Genomic DNA, 21,953 nt, shown 5'->3' on the forward strand with positions numbered 1-21,953 from the left:
CTGCACTGATCCTTAGGTCCCTGCTGCTTTAAGCTCTGCTAAAGTCCCTCTCACTGTCTGACAGTCAGAATCAAACATTACCCCTATGGCAGGCTGCTTGAGCCTATTCCAAGTGTCGCTCCTTGATGGCGGCTCTGGGCTCTGATATGCTGCGGTGCCGCTGGGTGTTAGATGGGCCAGGAGACCTGCAGTCTCCGGCCCTCTGGATTTAGCTGCCGAGACTTCAGTACCCGTGCAACCACGGACCCCGGTGTCCGGTTTCTGGCGCTCAGCTCTGGGGTGAGCTTGGTCACAGCTCCACACCCTAGGCTCTCGTCGACTTCCCTCCTCTCCTCTCAGACTACTCACTCAAACTGTCTAACTCCGCCTCCAGGCCAGAACTTATAGGGAAGCTCCCCTGAAACCGGGTGCTAGAGCTCCCCCTTCTGGTCTGGAGTCAGGAAAGTGTTGGATGCTGGTATGGGGCCCCCTCCTTGCTTCCAGGCATGACATCACCTCCTGTGAGGGAGGCAATGCCACTGTGACAACCGGACTACTGGGGTGCCACAAATGCAGTGGTGACGTGCCCACAACAACGCACTTCATCGCTGCAGCTAATCCCTGAGCTCAGCGGCTCTGCTTGTGTAGTCGGCACGAGAAGCCAAGTTCAGTGATTGGCTGCAGCCGTGATGTGCGTTGTAGTCAAGACTTGACTGCTACAACCAAAACGCATGGGGACGACGTTGATTAATACAATCATTTGGTCCTTGTACAGATTGCCTACCGTTTACACAGTAGGATGTGTAGCAGACAATGATGCTTTTTCGTCCCACGTAATGATCCGATCTGCCCTACGAACGACCAGTTTGCTCGAGCGCCGGTGGGCATATTAGCACGAGCCAATGATCAGGAAAGACCCCACAATAAAGAGGTTGTAACACTACTGTAAGCTTAAAATATCGCTACCTCACACCAGATAAACTCGTAAGGGGGAACCAATGTTCACAGGACCTGTCAGCAGAATACAGAATCTCAGAGACCTATATTTTGGGGTCAGGGTTTTGACATTTGGGGTCAAGGTTCCAGTTTATACTGGGGTCTTAATGGATGACTCCCTCTTATACTGCGATAACAATGTTATATTCGGGAATTGTTACTCATGCGACTTCCATATTGGTCCTCACTTATGTTCCCATCTCCTAATTCTGTAAGAAGTACTGTCATGTCGACCCCACAGTAGACAGAAGTGTGGGATTCGAGACTCTGCTTTGTCACCTCTGGACTTTGGAGCTGTGTACCCAGCCGTTGGAAATGTTTTCCTTCCACAGGTGCGAAGTATATTTAAGGCTGAGGACGAAAAATCTCAGACCTGAAATATCTTCTTTTACAATTTGAATCTCCTCTCCAGGGATTACGTTTACTTCTCTGTGTATGGGGAGGAGGCCCTGGTGATGCCCTGAGCATGTTAATGACCTGGAATTCCTTCAGATGCCAAATTGTGGAAGAGACATCCCCTTGTACATTCCATACAGGGCAATGGAGGGAGGGCCGAGCTGGCCGAGGAGGAGGAGAGAGGCTGGAGGGGTCCAGGACTCACTTTCCCAAGTTCACAAACCGTACTGCTGCTTAGGAGCTGAGACCCTATCACTTGGAGATGAATTTAGATTTCAGAGCTGTGTCTGATGTGGGGAGAAGATGTTACCCCATGGGATACTGGTAAGTAATCTATGACGGGGATGATGGGAACATTGTATATTGCTACAGATCTGATATAGAAACTAGTATAGCAAAAAACAGATGTCACATCTGCATCACTCAAATAGACGTTGAGATGAATCAGAGGTGACCGTAATAATGACCCATTTACGCGGCTGACCAAGTCGTTCGGCGCTTGTTTACCGTCCTGTTTACATGATCTCGATGAGCACTGATCGGGACGGAGCGATCGCTAATATGATCGCTCTGTGGCCATATACAGAACAAGTTTTTAGCAGCACATCACTTCTTTGCATGGGACGACGTCCTGCCAATAACAATAATTTTTATGTATCACCTGGCAAGTAATGCCGTCCGAGCATGGACCGCCCGTGGTTCTCCCAACCCGAACTCAACTGCTTCAGAATTCCTGAAGAGATTGTTGAGATCCCCGGCCGGTACTAACACCGTGATTATCTGACGTGAGAAATATATTTCTCTTTTGGCATGGCTGAGCTATCTGTCACCTGAGCAAAGATTCAGATTAGTACACAAGCCCTGCATCAAAATACTGCATAGTGGAGTATGAGCACCCAGGACACATGCCCTGGTTGCCCACTATTTGACCATTACATGCTATAGTGCACATATCCCCCTTCCTAGTAATGACTGCAGCCAATTTTCTTTACCCCCACTAGCCCCTGGCTCTCACATATTCTTCCTCCTGTTCTCTGGGATTCCCTCTTTCCCACGAACACACTTATCTACTTCAGATCATCTGGTTATAATTAAAATTCTGGTTATATTTAGGGAGGTCACAGCCCCCCTGACAAAGCGCTGATCTCATTCCTCCCCCCTGGCTTGTTGTCTGCACTGTGGGCTGCGGGTGTAATGGGATTTTCTGTGTCAGCAAAGTACCAATCACTATGAAGACAATGCAACAGTCTGTAGACTCGGGACCCCGGGTGTAGAGAGGTTCTCCAGAAATATGCCACCATATTCCCTGATAGGCATTCACATAAGCTGGGAAAGATCCCGCCCTATACATCATACATTTACTAACGGCTAAAGGAGATGTCCAAAAAAAAAAAAGAAAAAACACGGTAGCCTGTAGGCAACAGAGGCCAATGTACGCCCATACTGTGCCATATATTTTTACATTTGTCAGGAACTCAGACATAAACGTCCCACATACACATCAGCTAAAAAGGCCCATACAGTTGGGTTCATGAGCAGGTGAAACCGAGAGGAGGATATTAGCTGAAATATAATTGTCCATAGAATTGAAATCCCTTCATAGATCTATACGCACATCCTATCCATATTCCAATGACGTATTTTCGGGCAGCCCCTCTCCAGAAATGTAGGTCCACAACATGCCGCTGTATGATGTCTCCATATGGTAGTATATTATGTAGATATTCTTCCCTAAGAGCAATGCTTCTAATATGGCATCCAATGGAGCATGCCATCTTTACCTGAGATTGGTGGTATAACGGGGTAAGGCACGGCACCATAGAGACTATGAATGCAGTTTTATAGCTGTGAGGTTGTAATTGATTCTACCTGGAGCCTTACTTAATCATAAGGATCTTATCAACCATGTAGATCATTATGGGTGCCAGATTAAAGGGGGTTTCCAAAAGGTTGCCCAAAAGTAGTGATTTCCAGCAACACAAAAAAGGGGTAGGGTATGTTGAAATCCAATCCCCAATACATATAAATCATGAGATCAGCTATAACGTGTAGAAGACTTGGTAGCAGATGCTCACTATCCCTGCAGTGCCTCCACAGGGAAAATGATGCATTACACTGTTTTTATTGAAATCAATGAGTAATGCATAGACACACTGAGTCCTGCATAGAAGCGCTTTATAGCCACTCTCTACTGAATGGATTAACACTCCACCACCAATAAATATAAATTAAAGCCCCCTATACACTTTGGGCTAGCGTTTGCCAAATTCGCTTTTATCGACGGGTTCGGCTGTCCTTCTAATGTGTATGAGGGCCCCAGACAAATGATGTTAGGGGAGATAAGGATACATCATTTCCAATTTCAGACTGTCGATGGTTTTGTTCTCTAGAGATAAGCCGCTGACAGAAATGTCTGATGGCAGCTCTCTTATAAAGAACACAGGAGCGCTCAGCTGATTGATCGCTCCTGTGTATGGTAGTCGAGTGAGATAGCTGCCGGCCAGACTATCGTTCATCCAACCGCTTTCTAAAATGTATGGAGGGCTTAAGAATATTTTAAGACATTACCTTACTCAGATACTCTTTTAGCCCACTATGTAATGCGTTCACAATTCTCCAGGCTTCAGAGTACAAATCTCTCTGCATTTTTGCACAGAGCTTGCTATGGTGATTTGCATTTTGTGAAGTGCACTCTTATAGTAGGGGTAGTAGCAAGCCATAGGCATGATACATACTGTATATACCATACAGTTATTATTTTTTATTTATATAGCACCATTGATTCCATGGTGCTTTACATGAGAAGGAAGGGGTTACATACAAATTACAGTAAACAAACTAACAATAACAGACTGATACAGGGGGGCGAGGACCCTGCCTTACAATCTACAGGATGGTGGGGAAGGAGACAGTAGGTTGGGGGTTGCGGCAGCTCCGGTGTTGGTGAGGCGGTAGCTCCGGTAGTGGTGAGGAGGCAGCGGGGTCATTGCAGGCTGTAGGCTTTCTTGAAGAGGTGGGTTTTCAGGTTCCGTCTGAAGGCTCCAAATGTCGTTGATAGTCGGTTTTGTTGAGGCACAGAATTCCAGAGGATGGGGGATTTTCAGGAGAAGTCTTGGAGGCGATTAAGTGAGGAACAAATAAGTGTGGTGGAGAGAAGGATGTCTTGGGAGGACCAGAGATTACGTGAGGGAAGATATCGGGAGATTAGTTCAGAGATATATGGAGGAGACAGGTTGTGGATGGCTGTAGGTTAGTATTAGTAATTTGAACTGGATACGCTGAGGGAATAGGAGCCAGTGAAGAGATTTGCAGAGGGGAGAAGCGGAGGAGTAGCTTGGAGAGAGATTAAGCAGAGTTACGGATGGACTGTAGAGGTGCGAGAGTGTTAGAAGGGAGGCCACAGAAAAGGATGTTGCAGTAGTCGAGGCGGGAGATGATAAGGGCATGCACAAGCATTTTAGTAGATTGAGGGATGAGGAAAGGACGGATTCTGGAGATATTTTTGAGCTGGAGGCAACATGAGGTGGAAAGAGCTTGGATGTGTGGTTTGAAGGACAGGGCAGAGTCAAAGGTTTCTCCGAGACAGCGGACTTCCAGTACGGGGGAAAGCGTGATGTCATTAACTGTGAAAGATAGATCAGGTAAGGAAGATCTGTGAGATGGAGAAAAGATGATGAGTTCAGATTTGTTCACATTGAGTTTGAGGAAGCGAGAGGAGAAGAAGGAGGATATGGCTGATAGACACTCAGGGATTCTGGACAGCAGAGATATGACGTGTGGGCCAGAGAGGTAGATCTGAGTGTCATCAGCATACAGGTGGTACTGGAATCCATGGAACTTTATGAGTTGTCCCAGGCCAAGTGTATAGGTTGAGAAGAGTATGGGTTCAAGAGCAGAGCCTTGGAGGACTCCTTCATAGAGAGAGAGGGTGGGATGAAGAGGTAGTGTGGGAGTGGGAGATGCTGAATGTGCGGTTGGAAAGGTATGAGGAGATCCAGGATAAGGCGAGGGCTTTGATGCCAAGGGAGGAGAGGATCTGTAGTAGGAGGCAGTGGTCAACTGTGTCGAAAGCAGAGGACACGTCTAGAAGGAGGAGTATAGAATATTGTCCGTTAGCTTTGGCTGTAAGTGGGTCGTTAGTAATTTTGGTCAGGGCAGTCTCAGTGGAATGATGTGGACGGAAACCAGATTGTAGATTGTCAAAGAGCAAGTTATATGAGAGGAGGGAGGAAAGTTCAGCGTGGACGTGCTACTCCAGGAGTTTGGAAGCGAAAGGGAGCAGCGATATTGGGCGATAGCTGGACATAGCGGTTGGGTCAAGGGTTGGCTTTTAAAGGATAGGCGTGATTGTGGCATGTTTGAAAGCAGAAGTTTACATACACTATATAAAAAGACACATCTGCATGTTTTTCTCAATATCTGACATGAAATCAGAATTTTAGGTCAGTTCGGATTACCATAATTATTAATATTCGCCAAATGCCAGAATAATGAGAGACAGAATATTTTAAGGCATTTTTTATTACTTACTGCAAAGTCAAAAGTTTACATACATTTCATTAGTATTTGGTACCATTGCCCTTAAACTGAATGACTTGGGTCAAACGTTTGGGATATCCTTCCACAAGCTTCTCACAATAGTTGGTCGGAATTTGGGCCCATTCCTCCTGACAAAACTGGTGTAACCGATCCATTTTTATAGATCGCCTTGCTCGCACCGGCCTTTTCAGCTTTGCCCATAAATTTTCAATAGGATTTAGATCAGGGCTTTGTGACGGCCATTCCAAAACATTGACTTTCTTATTCTTAAGCCACTTTGTTCCCATTTTGGCAGTATGCTTTGGGTCACTGTCCATTTGGAAGACCCATTTCCGCCCAAGTTTTAACTTCCTGGCTGATGTCTTGAGATGTTGCTTCAGTATTGCCACATAATCTTCTTTTTTTATGATGCCATCTATTTTGTGAAGTGCACCAGTCCCTCCTGCAGCAAAAAGACCCCACAACATGATGCTGCCACCACCCGTGTTTCCAAATGTAACGATGGTCATTATGCCCAAAAAGTTCAATTTTAGTTTCATCAGACCACAGGACATGTCTTCAAAAATTAAGGTTTTTGTTCCTGTGTGCATTTGCAAACATTAATCTGGCTTTTTTTATATTTATTTTGGAGCAATGACTTCTTCCTAGCAGAGTGGTCTTTCAGTCCATGTTGATACAGTACTCGTTTCACTGTGGATATTGACACAATCTTACCAGCTTCTGCCATCATTTTCACAAGGTCTTTTGCTTTTGTCCTTGGGTTGATATGCACATGTCGGACCAAAGCACATTCATCTCTGGTCCACAGAACTCATCTCCTTCCTGGACATTCTCATCCTGTTTGTACTTGAGTATAATTGTTTGTACAGATGAAGAAGGCACCTTCAGGTATCTTGAAATTGTACACAAGGATGAGCCAGACTTGTGAAAGTCCACAATGCTCTTCCTGATATCTTGGCTGATTTCTTTAGACTTTCTCATGATGCTATACAAAGAAGCAGTGTGTTTCAGGTGTGCATTAATATACATCCACTGGTGTGTCTCTAATTAACTCAGATGTTGCCAAAAAACCTATCAGATGCTTCCAAACATATGACATCATCATATGGGCAGTCCAGAATTGTTTAAAGGCATAGTAATCTTAGTGTATGTAAGCTTTTGACTTTGCAGTAAGTAATAAAAATGCCTTAACACATTCTCTCTCTCATTATTCTGACATTTGGCAAATATTAATAATTATGGTAATCCTAATTGACCTATAACGGGAAAGATTTATTCTGATTTTATGTCAGATATTGAGAAAAGCATGCAGATGTGTATTTTTATATAGTGGATGTAAACTTCTGGTTTCAACTGTATATACACTGTGAATGCATCGTCAATAGTTCCCAGGTAAGGAGCCTGTGTGCGCGTGCTGCAAGCTATTATTCTCCCCTTCTTGACATAAGAGGATGCAGCAGGAACATGGAGGAAGCCTCCCATTGTCCACATCCATGGATGAAGCACGCTGTTTCCTGCGTTGTGCCTTCGGCCAGGAGGAGTCACACCCTGCCTCTTGACCCTTCTGTGATTCACCCCGGTCAGGAAACCTGACTGAGAACACAATGTCCGCTCCCCTCATCTCTGAATGGGTCCGCAGGGAGATCCAGAAATTGGACAGCACATGTAATGGCAAAACAATAAAATGGCAGATTTTTTGTACAGCACTAGTAGTCGGTTATTATATTGGGGGTCTCGGGTATGGGCTTTAATATGAAATGTTCTTCATGTTTATTAACACATGGGGATCTCATTTATCAAAATTGTCTATTTCTTTGTCTGAGCTGCAATTCTGAGCACGGCCAGTACATAAGAGAGGCGCTGTTTGACATTTTCCTAATGTTTTCTCTCTCTCTCTTGCAGCACGTGTAATAGTCTAGATGGGGGAAGCGAGTACGTGAAGGTAAGGATCGCTCTGCCTCTTCTCACCATATGTTTATCTTGTGTCTGCCACCTGCTGCATCGCATTGAGGATTAGCGGCACCCTATACACAGCGTATGTCGTCAGTCTAATGAAGTCAAGTCCCTTAGGGAGATGCTACAGACAGTAGTAGACGGGCTATGCAGCACATCTCTATGGCCCTCTGTATTCAAAGCAGTCTACTAGATAAACATTGCTTCTTTCTTTCAAAGCAGCGCCACACCTGTCCACATGTGGTACTGCAACTCAGGCCCATTCAGTTTAAAGGTGTTGTCCACCTATTGCAAAATAAATCTTCAACATGAAATCGGTGGGGGTCCGACGCCTGGCACAAGTTTGCAGGAGCTACAAAGCAAGCTACCTCCGGAACGAAGCAATGCATGGAGCGAAACAGAGCAGCCCTGTATATTGCTAAATGGCCACTGCTGAGTACGTAACTATATCTACCATTTGTTTCAGCTGATCATAGGGGAGCCATGTGTCGGACCCCCACAATCTCATATCAATGATCTATTCTACAAACAGGTCACATATAGTTCAGTCCTGGACAACCCCTTTAATACAGCTGTAACACCAGATTAAACTTATAGACAGGAATTACTCTATTTTTTGCAAAAAACAAAACAAAGCAAAACATGTATTTCCAGGTCTGGACAACCCCTGTAACAACGTTATGCCTAATTTCTCATATTGAGAGTGAAAAGTATTAAATCTGAAATTGATAACCCAATCCTTCTGCTCCCGTGCCATCGCTTCTTGGGTAGTCCACCTGTCTCTGGCCTCCAGCCATGACTTCTGGACACCGACATGCGACTGATGCAGCCAATCAATGGCTTAGACCTCAGTGGTGTTCACTGCAGCCAATGATTAGCTGCAGTAGTCACACGTCTGTATATAAATATTATTGTTGGTGGAGAAGATTAAGCCACTGGAGGACAAAGTGGGTAACATCAGCACGGGAGCGGACCCGTGGATGGAGGATAGTTTCAAAATTTTGCACAAGCTCACAGGAAGTTTCATGGCTAATACGCTGCATGAAGTGGTGGAGTGAAAAAATATTCATAATAGTGCAAGAAGTTGGGGAAGGCAGTAACGATTATCATAATAGCTCCTAACTTCCCTGTCGCCAAACCTCTCTGATCCCTTAATGAAAAACCTTCCAAATTATGTAATGATGCCTCTTATTCTCCTCTTTGTTGGAAGAATTAGGCTGATTTTTCCAAATGTTTCCTTGTGCGAATATCGACCATTGGTGGTTGTCAATCAGATTCTGTTGCCCATATAGAGACCAGGTAAATCATACCTGGCTAAATAGGGTATTAAAGGGGATGTCCGACCATATTACTTATTCACAAAAGAGGTGATATATTGCTGATCACTGGGGTCCACGCTCTGGGGTCCTCCATTTATATGAGGTGATTGTCCCGCACGTGCACCACCGTTCCATTTATTGTCTATGGGACTGACTGAGATTGCCACGTTTGATATATTCCTGATCGTTGAGGTCAGATCCCCAGCAATCGGTATATTTTTGCTGGTCTTGTGGACAGGTGATAAGTTGCTGGAATGGTCCTACACACTAGGAAAAAGCAGATCTAATGAGGGGTCGAACCATGACTTTTATCTTTGTGTCATGCTCCGACCCTTCCGTACCTGCACCAGGCATAGCATCCTATCAGCGTCTTCTAGAGTGCTCTTTTGAGGCTTCAAAGATGACTTGGAGCTATATTTCTTTAAAAAAAAGTCCTAAGAGAGTAAAAGTCATCTTTTGGTGGATATACTAGTTTTGGATCCTAATGAGTACCCTTCTGCTCCTTTATTCAGAGGAGTTGTTGCTCTTGTGGCTCTCCGTGCCGCCACATGTCTGCTTTCATTTGTCGCAGCTTCACAAAATAGAGCATCTGTCAAGTGAATCCAGCCAATAAGGACAGACACTTGTCTGTAGGCTTAACCTTGCCAAGTACTCAGCTTTGTGAATTTACAAAACTTGGCAACCAGGAGAAATACCAGTTCCTACAAGCTATGACTGCAGGGAGATGTATGGAGAAATATCGCCGCTATTAACAGTAGCATCACCCAAAAGCTTAGTAACGTACAAAAAAAGGGATCTTTTACTAAAATTTAATTTGCACAATGTAAGAAATATACACTGCTCAAAAAAATAAAGGGAACACTAAAATCCCACATCCTAGATATCACTGAATGAAATATTCCAGTTGTAAATCTTTATTCAGTACATAGTGGAATGTGTTGAGAACAATAAAACCTAAAAATTATCAACGTAAATCACAACTAATATCCCACGGAGGTCTGGAGTTGGAATGATGCTCAAAATCAAAGTGGAAAATGAAGTTACAGGCTGATTCAACTTCAGTGGAAATGCCTCAAGACAAGGAAATGATGCTCAGTAGTGTGTGTGGCCTCCACGTGCCTGTATGACCTCTCTACAATGCCTGAGCATGCTCTTGATGAGGTGGCGGATGGTCTCCTGAGGGATCTCCTCCCAGACCTGGACTAATGCATCCGCCAACTCCTGGACAGTCTGTGGTGCAACGTGACATTGGTGGATGGTGCGAGACATGGTGTCCCAGATGTGTTCAATCGGATCCAGGTCTGGGGAACGGGCGGGCCAGTCCATAGCTTCAATGCCTTCATCTTGCAGGAACTGCTGACACACTCCAGCCACATGAGGCCTGGCATTGTCCTGCATTAGGAGGAACCCAGGGCCAACCGCACCAGCATTTGGTCTCACAGGGGGTCTGAGGATCTCATCTTGGTACCTAATGGCAGTCAGGCTACCTCTGGCGAGCACATGGAGGGCTGTGCGGCCCTCCAAAGAAATGCCACCCCACACAATTACTGACTCACTGCCAAACCGGTCATGCTTAAAGATGATGCAGGCAGCAGATCGCTCTCCACGGCGTCTCTAGGCTCTGTCACGTCTGTCACATGTGCTCAGTTTGAACCTTTCATCTATGAAGAGCACAGGGCGCCAGTGGCGAATTTGCCAATCCTGTTGTTCTGTGGCAAATGCCAAGCGTCCTGCCCAGTGTTGGGCTGTGAGCACAACCCCCATCTGTGGACGTCGGGCACTCAGACCATCCTCATGGAGTCAGTTTCTAACTGTTTGTACAGACACATGCACATTTGTGGCCTGCTGGATGTCATTTTGCATGGCTCTGGCACTGCTCCTGTTCCTCCTTGCACAAAGGCTGAGGTAGCGGTCCTGCTGCTGGGTTGTTGCCCTCCTACAGCCCCCTCCACGTCTCCTGGTGTACTGGCCTGTCTCTTGGTAGCACCTCCAGCCTCTGGACACTACGCTGACAGACACAGCAAACCTTGCCACAGCTCACATTGATGTGCCATCCTGGATGAGCTGCACTACCTGAGCCACTTGTGTGGGTTGTAGAGTCCGTCTCATGCTACCACAAAATTGATTGCCTATTTTTAGTATAAGCCATTAATATTGGATAATGGGGGTCTGACTCTTGGCACTCCTTCCAATCAGCCATGGACCTATGGGCGACCACTGCAATCTCTTTGATATTTACATCGACTTGCAGGAAAGTTCATACTTGCCTATGCCATACTTACACTGTTGAACTCCTCTATCGGCGGTGATGAGAACAAAAGGATTGGAAGTTGGAAATCAGACATTCTGGATCCTCATTTCCTCTAACATCCTCTTAGAGGGTAGAGTTGAAAGCACCCCATAGTCATTAGACACAGGGTTTGACCTATGTTAGCCTGATGTATATTGGGGTCTCCAAGCCCCCACTGATCTGATATTGATAGAGAAGGCCCTATCTCTTTTGGACCGCTATTGAAGAGTAAGTGACCCCTGTAGTTCTCTTGCATGGGAGGCCTCTGCTGTGTTTCCTTTTGATGGACAGTAGGTCTACTGGTTTTAAAGCCCCTATTCACATTATCTAGTTCAGGTGACCGCTATCTCTCCTGACTCCCCTATACACAGCTCGGGCCGAGCGCTCCTGTGTTCTCCTTTGTTCTCCATAAGAGAGCCACCATCAGAATCCTCTCCGTGCCTAAGAAAAGGACTGGTCTATAAAATTTAACAGTACAGATCCTTCTCTCCACCTTATGTGTTGGATTTTTATGGGAGCCTTTAGCTGGGGTCTGCTAAGAGTTCTTAAGCCCCCCATACACATCAGACTAACATAAATAATAATAATCTTTATTTTTATATAGCGCTAACATATTACGCAGCGCTTTACAGTTTGTACACATTAACATCGCTGTCCCCGATGGGGCTCACAATCTAAATTCCCTATCAGTATGTCTTTGGAATGTGGGAGGAAACCGGAGTGCCCGGAGGAAACCCACGCAAACACGGAGAGAACATACAAACTCTTTGCAGATGTTGTCCAAGGTGGGATTAGAACCCAGGACTCCAGCTGCAAGGCTGCTGTGCTAACCACTGCGCTACTGAACCTGCCAATATTTGACAAGTCCAACATTCTAATGTTTATGACCCCCTCAACTCTCCCTAGACAGATGATATCCTGTCCAGGGAGGTCTGACATCGGCTCTCTCATAGAGATCACAGGAGTGCACTATAGATTGAGCGCTCCTGTGTATGGGGCGATTGGGCGAGATAGCTGCTGCCAAACCATCGTTCATCCGGCAGCTATCTAAAGTGTATGGGGGCTTTACAATACCAATGCACACATAAAAAGCAGGTCATATTAACCATTTAGTATATATTATAAATTTGTCACTTACGTGAAAAATTATCAGCAGAACATTTCCATTTTTCATGTTAATGACTATTTTCTTTGAGTGACCTGGACCTCAATCTCTTGACCTCACATTCCTGCCCCCTCCAGCCGCAGCAGCAGAAACTTCATTCATTCATTCATTAATTCATTCATTCATACATACATGCAATAGCCCTCTTCTTCCAACCTTAAAATAAATCCCTAGAAAGGGGGAGGTGTAAGCCTGGAGAGGCGGAAAAGGGAATTGGGAGATAAGAGCAGAAAAAGGAGAGAATGGAGGAGGGGGAGAGGCTTTGGCCAGAGCTGATTTTCGATGAGCGCTCCTCCCATGATGCTCTTTTGACAAGGATGAGGTAATGCTCCAAGCATCAGCCTGCAATCCAACAGCAGCATCAGCACCAGTAGCCACCGCCGTCAGTGATACAAGCCGCTCCGCTACCACCAGCCGATGAGGGGATTTATCATAACTCAGCGTCCCTATTGTTTTTTTTCCTAATTTTTCTAAATTTGGATGGAGGATTTGATCTCACCATGACTGAACGGTGCAGTTTATGGAGCGCTCTGTCGGCTGCAGCATGCTGCTTCTACCGGGGGTCTTTCATGCAGGTGCAGGTAAGGATCCACAAGAAATAAACCATCAAATACCATATTTACATATCCATCCCCTATCAATTTTCCATCAATGTTAACAGGTAGATGGGCATAACATGGGGTCACCACCTAAGTGGTTGCATGGGTCCAGCCTAACAATCTTGACCAGAAAGAAGTTGACATAGACGCAGGATGTATTACATATAGAGGTCGGGGGTCTATACATTAATGGAGAAATTAATGTAGACGGAGTAGAAAAACTCTTATTTTCCTTGAAAGGATGCTTGGCACAGTACATGAAGGTTATCAATGGAAGGAAGTTTGGGGGTTTACGGTTGATGCCCAGACTAAAGCCAGTTTAAGGTGATATTATGGTATAGAACAGAGCCGAGGTTAAACACGTGTGTGAATGCGTCCCATCATGAAGGAACAGGAGTGCTGCAGACCCCGTGTATCCTGGCATAAGCGTCATTTTATCATTACACGCCAACCACGTTATGTCATTGCGTGTTGGCAGACGTGGTTTTTTACTTTGCCATATTGTCGTTGCAGGTGAGGGGAATGTGGAGGCCTGGGGATTTAAAGTTTATTGCATTTTATTGCTTTCTATTTGTTTGTTTTTTTTAAAAAGGGGATTTATAAAGTTCAGGACCCGATAAATGGTGGCCTGTATCTGATAATATTACACAATTTATGAAATGGCAGAAGGTGCCGAATCCTATAGGTGAAAGTTATGGATAGGCACTAAGTCCCCCCCCCCGAAGTAATTTTTTGCATTCTGGCATGGCGAGGGTTACGGAGACTGGGTGATGGAGCAATGTATGAATGACTGGGTGTTACTCCGGTGACGTCAACATCTCTGCACCTCAGCCAATAGCTTATTACCGTGATCTTACAGCCATGACATCATTTCTAACCAATGGCAGACCAGACAGCATATGCAGTACCTACCGATTAGGGGGTGAGCTCAAGCCCCACCAAATTAGATAGACTAGGAGGGGGAAAAACTCATTACAGGTGTATTCTGGCCATTGTTCTTTTAGCAAGCTAAACCCATGACAATATGTATTATACTGTATATGTTATGACTGCTACCAAAGGGTTAATTTAGGATGCCATGTGTTGTGCCGCAACCGTCACGGATATGGCATCCTCGGGGGAGAGATCAGATGCTGCGTACCCTCAGGATACAGTCAGATGTGAAAATGAAATGAATCGGAAACATGGAGCACTTACAAGCCGGGTGACCACAAGGCGCAAGCAATATCCATTTTTTTTTTACCATGGAGGTCACCCATTATTGGCCATTTGTGTCAGTGTGGTGGGTGCAGAGTGGTGGGTTTTGATCTGATAATTATATCATATATTTATATATATATATATATATATATATATATATATATATATATATATATATATATATACATATATATATATATATATATATATATATATATATATATATATATATATATATAATGCAAGTCTTGGGGCATGTCCACATGTAGCATTTTTTATACATTATTTTTCTGCATGAAAACTGCAGCAAAAATTCCCTGTGTTTTTGGTTGTTTATTTTTATTATTCATCTTTTGAAGCCTTTTGTAGTGCATTTTTTTGGTGCTCAGCTATTTTGATCTCCATGGGGGGAAAAAATGCAGTAAATACACTAATGGAATTAACACGCTGTGTTATTTAAAAGCAATGTACCACGGACAAAAAAAAAACCTGCACGGAAAAAAAAATATCACGTGAATGAGATTTTACTGTTACTATAAAATGCATAACCCCCCCCCCACCCCCAAACATCCGGAATGTTACGCGTGAATAAGCCCTTAGGGTGCAGACACCATATCCTTCCACAGATATGCAAAAAAAAAAAAAATCCATCAGCACTCTCCCTTCATTTTTGGAGTGCTGCTGTTTTTTGCATTTTTTTGGCGTACATACTGTACAGTATATGCATAGATTTTCATATAGCGACGTCATATCCCGCCACGCTCTGCAGATATATAGCACGGTAATATATTCTCACCATGTCTGACATTCTGCATCTCCGTTTAGAAGCATTTTCAGCAGAGACCCCCATCCCCTCCCAACCAACCCCTCCCTTTCCATATACTAGTAAAATCAATGGATGGATGGTGACGGATTTGTGGCAGTAGACAGATCTGGTAAGAAGGAAGTTGTCAGACAGAGAAGGGACAGCCTTGACAGGACTGGGTTGATATGGTAACTGCATCTACTTAAAGCCTTGGTCCCTCCAGGGAATATTTAGGCTGAATGTCCCCCCACCAGTAATTAGAGCGGCCTCCCCTTATTCACAGCATGGACAGAACTGCAGGATAATTGTGCTGTGGTGTGCAAAGGTTGTCTAATGGAGAGAGAAAGGCTTGTCGGAGGAGACAGAGGGGGTCCTTGGAGGCTGCAAATATTATGTGTAACACCACGGCTATTTAGGGGGGGTGCTAGAATAAATCTTGTCTTACATGATTTACGCCATCATTTTTCCGGATTGTCCTGCCATTGATAATAGCAAAAATAGCACGCAAAACCTTGCAAGTCTTTTGGTCATGTTTCCCCCATTTTTTTCCATTGTATAATATTTGGAGACCCTCTGTATTATTGGTGTAACTTGAAACTTGTATACCCCAACGCAAAATCTTCAATGGGCACTCAACTATCAGGGTCTTCTCCAAAGAGATCTTAATGCTCGGCCTCGGGTGCAACTGCAGCCCTTTCACCCAGATGACTGCAAATATGGAAGAAAAGTTGCCTACAGCAAAAGATATAAGGCATCATCGCCCCCCATAGTCTCGCCATTGCTGTAGTATTTGCCCTTAAAAAAATGTTTAATGCAATGCCATAAGATTTTTTTCCCCCCTTATATTTTGCATTGCATGTAATATTTGCAGCCCGTCGTATGGGTCAGGGTAGAAATATTGCATGCGATGCAATTAATGTGGGGCGAACGCTGGAATAAATCACGTGATGTGAGCAGCTGCCGGCCGGGTAGAGAGACCTCTGGATTTACTTTAATTAATCTGACGATGGGCGGGAAAGACTTGTTACTGTTCCCCTAATTTCCCAGTGGGCTCACTAGCTGCAAATACGTTACATGTAAGCGATCTCCAGTCTGTATTAAACAATGACATTTTATACCACTCTCCCAAGACTCCAAGAGGATTGTAAATTCAGATACAATGTGCTGACAGTGCACGCAGGGGTCAAGTGGTAAAATAATGACGAAACCCCAAATATAATCAAAATATTCCTTTTCGACTTTTGCACCTTTTAAATACAAGCCATGTCTTCTTTGAGTAACGCCCTTTACGCGATAGAGTCCCGAATAGCAAATTATATGGGGTCGGGAAGTTATCAGTGTTGTTTAATTTGGTTAACAGGTTATTCCCAAATACCAAGTTATCGACTTTCTGTAGGATAGGGGATGACGTGCTGATTATGGGGGTCTGACCTCTGGAGCTGTGAATGGAGCGTAAGAGCACATGCTTGATCCCCTCTCCATTGTCTATGGGACTGTCGGAGAAAGCCGAGTACATCGCTCCGCTGTTTCCAGCAGTCCCATAGACAATGAAAGGAGAGAAGGTTGAGTGCAAACGCCTCTGCCCCATTCTGTGATTCAATACCTAGATGCCCAAAGTAATAGGCAAGTTTTTCCCTATCAATCTTTATTTTGGGAATAACCATTTAATGGTGTATTGCTATCTTAGGATATGCCATAAATGTGCCTGGCATATCTCAGTTCTTGAGAATGGGGTCCTGTCTGTGAACGGGTGGGCATCTTTCTCCATTTACTTCTATGGGACTTCCAGAAATCCACAGAAGTAAACGGAGAGAGATGCACATGCACGGCTACCCCGATTCACAGTGGCATGATGTGGCCATATTATATAGGTGTAGGTCCTGAAGGTGAGATCAGACTTTTATCTAGTGGTGCAACGGGAGAACATTTACCCCCGAGAGTTTCCAGTCTAATTCTACAGGAGAGCACATCAAGGCTGTGATTTACTACAGAGATCCAGCTGACTCAGGGCATTACATCATTGCTTTTCCAGCGTGGGAGGAAGAGGGGGCCGCACACGGGAGATCGGCTCAGGTGTTCCCGTGGCCACAAAAGCTCATTACAATGCAGACGATGCCTCTAAACCGTCTGTATTATTCAACGAGCCAGACCAGCTTTGATACGATTTTCTGCGGAAGGGGATTATCTCATGCTGGCGTGGGCTATGGGCAGAGAAAAGCGGAGACTAGGAACTGCCACCTGGACTGATAAAGAATAAATGCCTTAATTCTCTTTCGTGCCTGCTCTAAACCTATCCACTAATAGCCCGATCCGTCAACGCCATATGTGAAAGGGAATTACCAGCCGGAATTAAATGGCTAATGCTGATCCCGTTAAACTCGGGTCACGTAGCTGTTCTGTAAGTAAAGAAACATAAGTGGCAAATTACACATTTTTGATTGGTTTGTGATGTCTATCGCTATCCAGGGGTGAACATTAGTGATGTCATTTTGCAGTGGCAGTGATGTCACCGAATGATGCACTTCCCTAGGGAGCAGAAAAAAACAGCATCGTCGATTGCTTCACATGATCATCCGCCATGGGCTTTATCTATTTGAGAGCCATCAAGACTGATGACCTTGAGGAAGCAAAATGTAAAATTAAACAGGAATTATCACATTAAATGATCATATCAATAGTCCCTGAGTTAAGGTGTCCTCATGTGTTCTATGTGGCCATTTCTTAATGCTTCCATACATATTAGATAAAGAATAATCATTTGTCAATGGCCCAGAACACATCACCGACAACGTCAGCCAATGTTTGACTTTTTCGGTTGTTGCAACCATTGGTAAAAAAAAAAAAAAAAGGGATCTAGCGATCCAGTGTTTTGAACAAATGTTTAAAACAAATGATCGGGTGAGCCAAAGATCGTTCATTATGGTTCTAACTAGCCGTATTATCTAGTATCAGCTCCTTTAGTTATAACCAGGATTACAACTCCCAAGTTCTAGATCACTCAGCTTTCTCAGTCTCCAGATTGGTGCTTCCTGTCGTGATTCTACATTGCTGCAAAACCTGACAGGTTTGTTACACCCCAGGTCCCAAAATGTAGTCAGACTAGTTACACATTTGGAGCAGGGGATGACTAGAGGTATTGGGGCGTTAGAGACAGTGTTACATTTTTCCCATTTTAATTTTTTTTTTTTGCCCAGTTCTCTTCTGGTGGTGGATACAGTCCACTGATGAAGAAATATGTCTATACATTGGTGCCAGAAAAACAAGAACAGCACCAGCCGTCTTTCCATCTGTCCATATTAGCCCGACACCACATGTCCATATTAATACCAGAGCTGCTGTATTTATAGTCTTGGTCTATAGAGAAGGATCCCTGACTTATTTCCAGAAGCCACTGGATCTGTGGGAAGTGAGACAACAGATTAAGTAGAAGAGACTGTTCTCTTTGAATTTGTAGAATTGCATTTTGCTGACTACTTGATGAATGAAGTTGTACAGGTTTTATAATGGTCTTCATGTCCCGACAGTTCTCCAAGGAGAAGTACATCTTGGACACTCCTCCAGAGAAACTGCATAAGGAATTAGAGGAAGAACTAAAACTTAACAGCTCAGACCTGCGCAGCCACGCCTGGTACCACGGGCGCATACCACGAGAGGTAACGTGGTGTTTACTCATTGTAGCCACCTTCACTTTTCATGCTAACTGCGGTGATGGTGAGTAACTTGTGTGGGTTCTTCCATTGACACAGGTATCGGAGAGCTTGGTGCAGAGAAATGGAGACTTTCTCATCAGAGACTCATTGACCAGTTTGGGTGACTATGTACTTACCTCTCGATGGAAGAACGAGCCTCTACATTTCAAGATCAACAAAGTGATGGTGAAAACCAGCGACAGCTACACCCGGATACAGTATCTCTTCGAACAGGAGAGCTTTGATAACATTCCAGCCTTGGTGCGCTTTTATGTTGGCAGCCGAAGGGCAGTGTCAGATCAGAGTGGTGCGCTTATCTACTGTCCTATCAATCGTACCTTTCCACTACGATACTTGGAGGCCAGTTATGGGCTCTCCCCAGGCAGGCATGGCTCTCAAAGCCCCCAGAAGGGACATATGAAGAGAAGAAGTATCACCATGACTGATGGTCTAACTGCAGACAAGATCATCAAGAGCAACGGTTGCCCAAACAGGTATGGACATTTTACCCATATTTTCATAAGGACATATTTGGATTTCATGGTTCTTTGAAAGTCTGAAGGACTTGGGGAACAACATTTTTGGAAAGGTGGAGGAGTTTAGGAACATGTATCTATATCGTCTTCACCATCTAATTTCTTTTGGTGGTCCTTGTAGGAGGGTAGGATCTAATGGTATTATTTTCTTCCAGTACCTCCTCCCCACACCATAGAGATATCATCAGGAGCTGTGCAGTCAGCGTGGACCAAATCCAAGACCTCCACTCTCCAATGTCCCCCATTTGCGAGACCCCCGGATCCCCGGCCTATAGTACAAGTATGTACAAGGGAGGAAAGATATACTTTTAACACTCTAAGATGGTAATGGTTATCCCACCGTCTTTATGTATTAACCATGTAATATATGCTTATGTTCAGTTGTCAGAGTGAAGCCCCAGGGAACTCCTGCGCCAAGTGTGATGCCAGGCTCCCCAGTACTGAGACGATCCAGTGAACCTCACGTAAACCCAGCAAATAACAAGGCCACATTAAACATGGCCGAAAGTTCCCACTCCACACCCAGTCATGGATACCCCCAAATCTCTCCCTCGCCCTCAATAAACAGTTATAGTGACCCCGATAATGGACATTACTGCCAGCTACGCCCAGCCTCTCCGACGCATGACAGTCACAACAAACCTCTGCCACCCAAAAGCTACGTGGAAAGATTAAAAGTTGATGAAGGTGTCAGAGCAGGTGTCAACCGTGCAGTGGAAGATACCGACAAAGACAGACTCTCTTTTACTATCCCAAGCATAGAAATGAAATCTTCCTTCAACCCATCAGCATTCAAGTCCATGCTGATTCCTGTGGACAATAAGCCCCTAGAGATGTGTATCCTGAAGAAAGTCAAGGAGTTGTTTTCTGAGGTCGATGCAAAAATCATTGCCAAGCATATCACCAAAACTGACTGTGAGGTGAGGAGGGCGGATGTTATCAGTGGAAGTGTGCGCCGACATATAGTTGTCTATTCCTAGTTCTCATAACAGGCATCAGTTCTCTTTCCCAGTCTCCTGAATTGTAAATCTGTTTCTCTATGCTCTGATACAGTTCCTGAACCCAAGTCAGACCATAGGGTAAGGGTACACACTCACACTAGCGTCAGTTGAACCAGGATGATTATGCTAATGACTCTTGGCTCAAACTCTGTCTGAGTTTGATCCGAGTGTCATCTGAGTGTGCTCTGATCCTCACGCATGAGAAAATTGCACCACATGTGCAGAGAAGACAGAGAACTTAATTTCTCCATTGACTCTGTGCGAGCACATCCGAGTGCAGTCCAATGTTTCACACATACCCATAGACCTGTATGGGTGCGTGTGATCCGAATATCGGAGTCACTCTTAGCATGCTGAGATTGTTTTCTCATACTGAATCGTCATGAGAACACAATCGCAGATCTGCACTGCCCCGGAGAGTAACACTGGTCCGATTGCTATCCGATAAAACATCACATAGCACTCAGACGTGTTATATGGCAGTGTGAGCGTACCCTAAAGGTGATGATTTTCTCCCAGAGCATTTTACCTATTTATGAAGTCTGATTACATTACATTTACTCAAAGCCTCCCCCCAAAAGAATCCCTTAAAGAGAGTCTTGTTTAAAAAAAACACTTTTAGATTTCCTATCAGAGTTAAATGATAGTGCTCATCTATTAAAGACCCCCTATATATTAGCAAACCATAGAAGCTGCTACAAAGATCATCTCTTTCATTGGAAGACCCTTGTAGTACACCACCTGTTAGTTTCAGTGGGCATTGTGACATACCATACTTTTCCCTGTGGTGGCGCTGCAGTGAAATTGAACACTTACTAATGGATTACAGGCGATCACTAGGGATCTCGGCATTGTGATCAGGACCGTACTTAAAATAAATAAATAAGAGTCTATAACCATAGTCCTGTTACCCCCTAAATAGGGGAGTACTCAGGGGTGACGTAGTCCATGATGTCACTGATGATGTCATCCCAGGTCTCCTGCTAGTACTACGAGAGTAAAATCATTGCTATTATCACAGTTATGATTGTCTCCTCCGGGAATACTTTGCACAAGATGAGGTGACAATCTATTTGTAATTAAGAGAGATTAATCTCCATCTTCATGTCGCTCCCAGGTTGCCAGGATACTCGGTGTTACCAAGGAGATGCAGAGGATAATGGGAGTCAGCTCTGGCATGGAGCTCCTGACATTGCCGCATGGCCGCCAGCTGCGTCTTGACCTTCTTGAAAGGTGCGTGGAGACCAGACTTAATTAATGGCACATGCCTGCGATTTGATCAGCGTCACGCCAAACTGCAAAAATAATATATACGTGACGGCATCGAGGATCTGCTCCTCCACGGAACCGACTGGGGCCGTATTGGTCATTGCAAAACTTGGGTACACAGATTTGTGATAGCGCCAACCAGTCCAAGAGAAGATCGGCTTCTTGGATACTTCGGCCTTCACCTTTAATTTACTCTTGACGAGAGGTAATCAGGGCT

General features: G+C 44.6%; 1 protein-coding gene across 4 annotated transcripts in view; it reads left to right on the top strand.

The window, feature by feature from the left end:
- SH2D3C (SH2 domain containing 3C) overlaps nt 1-21,953 on the top strand; it is a 104,510-nt gene that overhangs the window by 72,401 nt on the left and 10,156 nt on the right. For 2 of the 4 annotated variants that reach the window (XM_077283899.1, XM_077283898.1), the window contains exons 3-8: nt 7,813-7,852; nt 18,766-18,894; nt 18,988-19,424; nt 19,622-19,746; nt 19,848-20,386; nt 21,585-21,700. In XM_077283899.1, coding sequence (XP_077140014.1) covers nt 7,813-7,852; nt 18,766-18,894; nt 18,988-19,424; nt 19,622-19,746; nt 19,848-20,386; nt 21,585-21,700 — 1,386 coding nt within the window. Of the gene's footprint in view, nt 1-1,583; nt 1,696-7,812; nt 7,853-12,941; nt 13,219-18,765; nt 18,895-18,987; nt 19,425-19,621; nt 19,747-19,847; nt 20,387-21,584; nt 21,701-21,953 lie in introns of those variants that run through there. The other 2 variants (XM_077283900.1, XM_077283901.1) reach the window with 2 other exon arrangements.

The sequence above is a fragment of the Ranitomeya variabilis genome, chromosome 2 (assembly GCF_051348905.1).
Source record: "Ranitomeya variabilis isolate aRanVar5 chromosome 2, aRanVar5.hap1, whole genome shotgun sequence".
NCBI classification, from domain to species: domain Eukaryota; kingdom Metazoa; phylum Chordata; class Amphibia; order Anura; family Dendrobatidae; genus Ranitomeya; species Ranitomeya variabilis.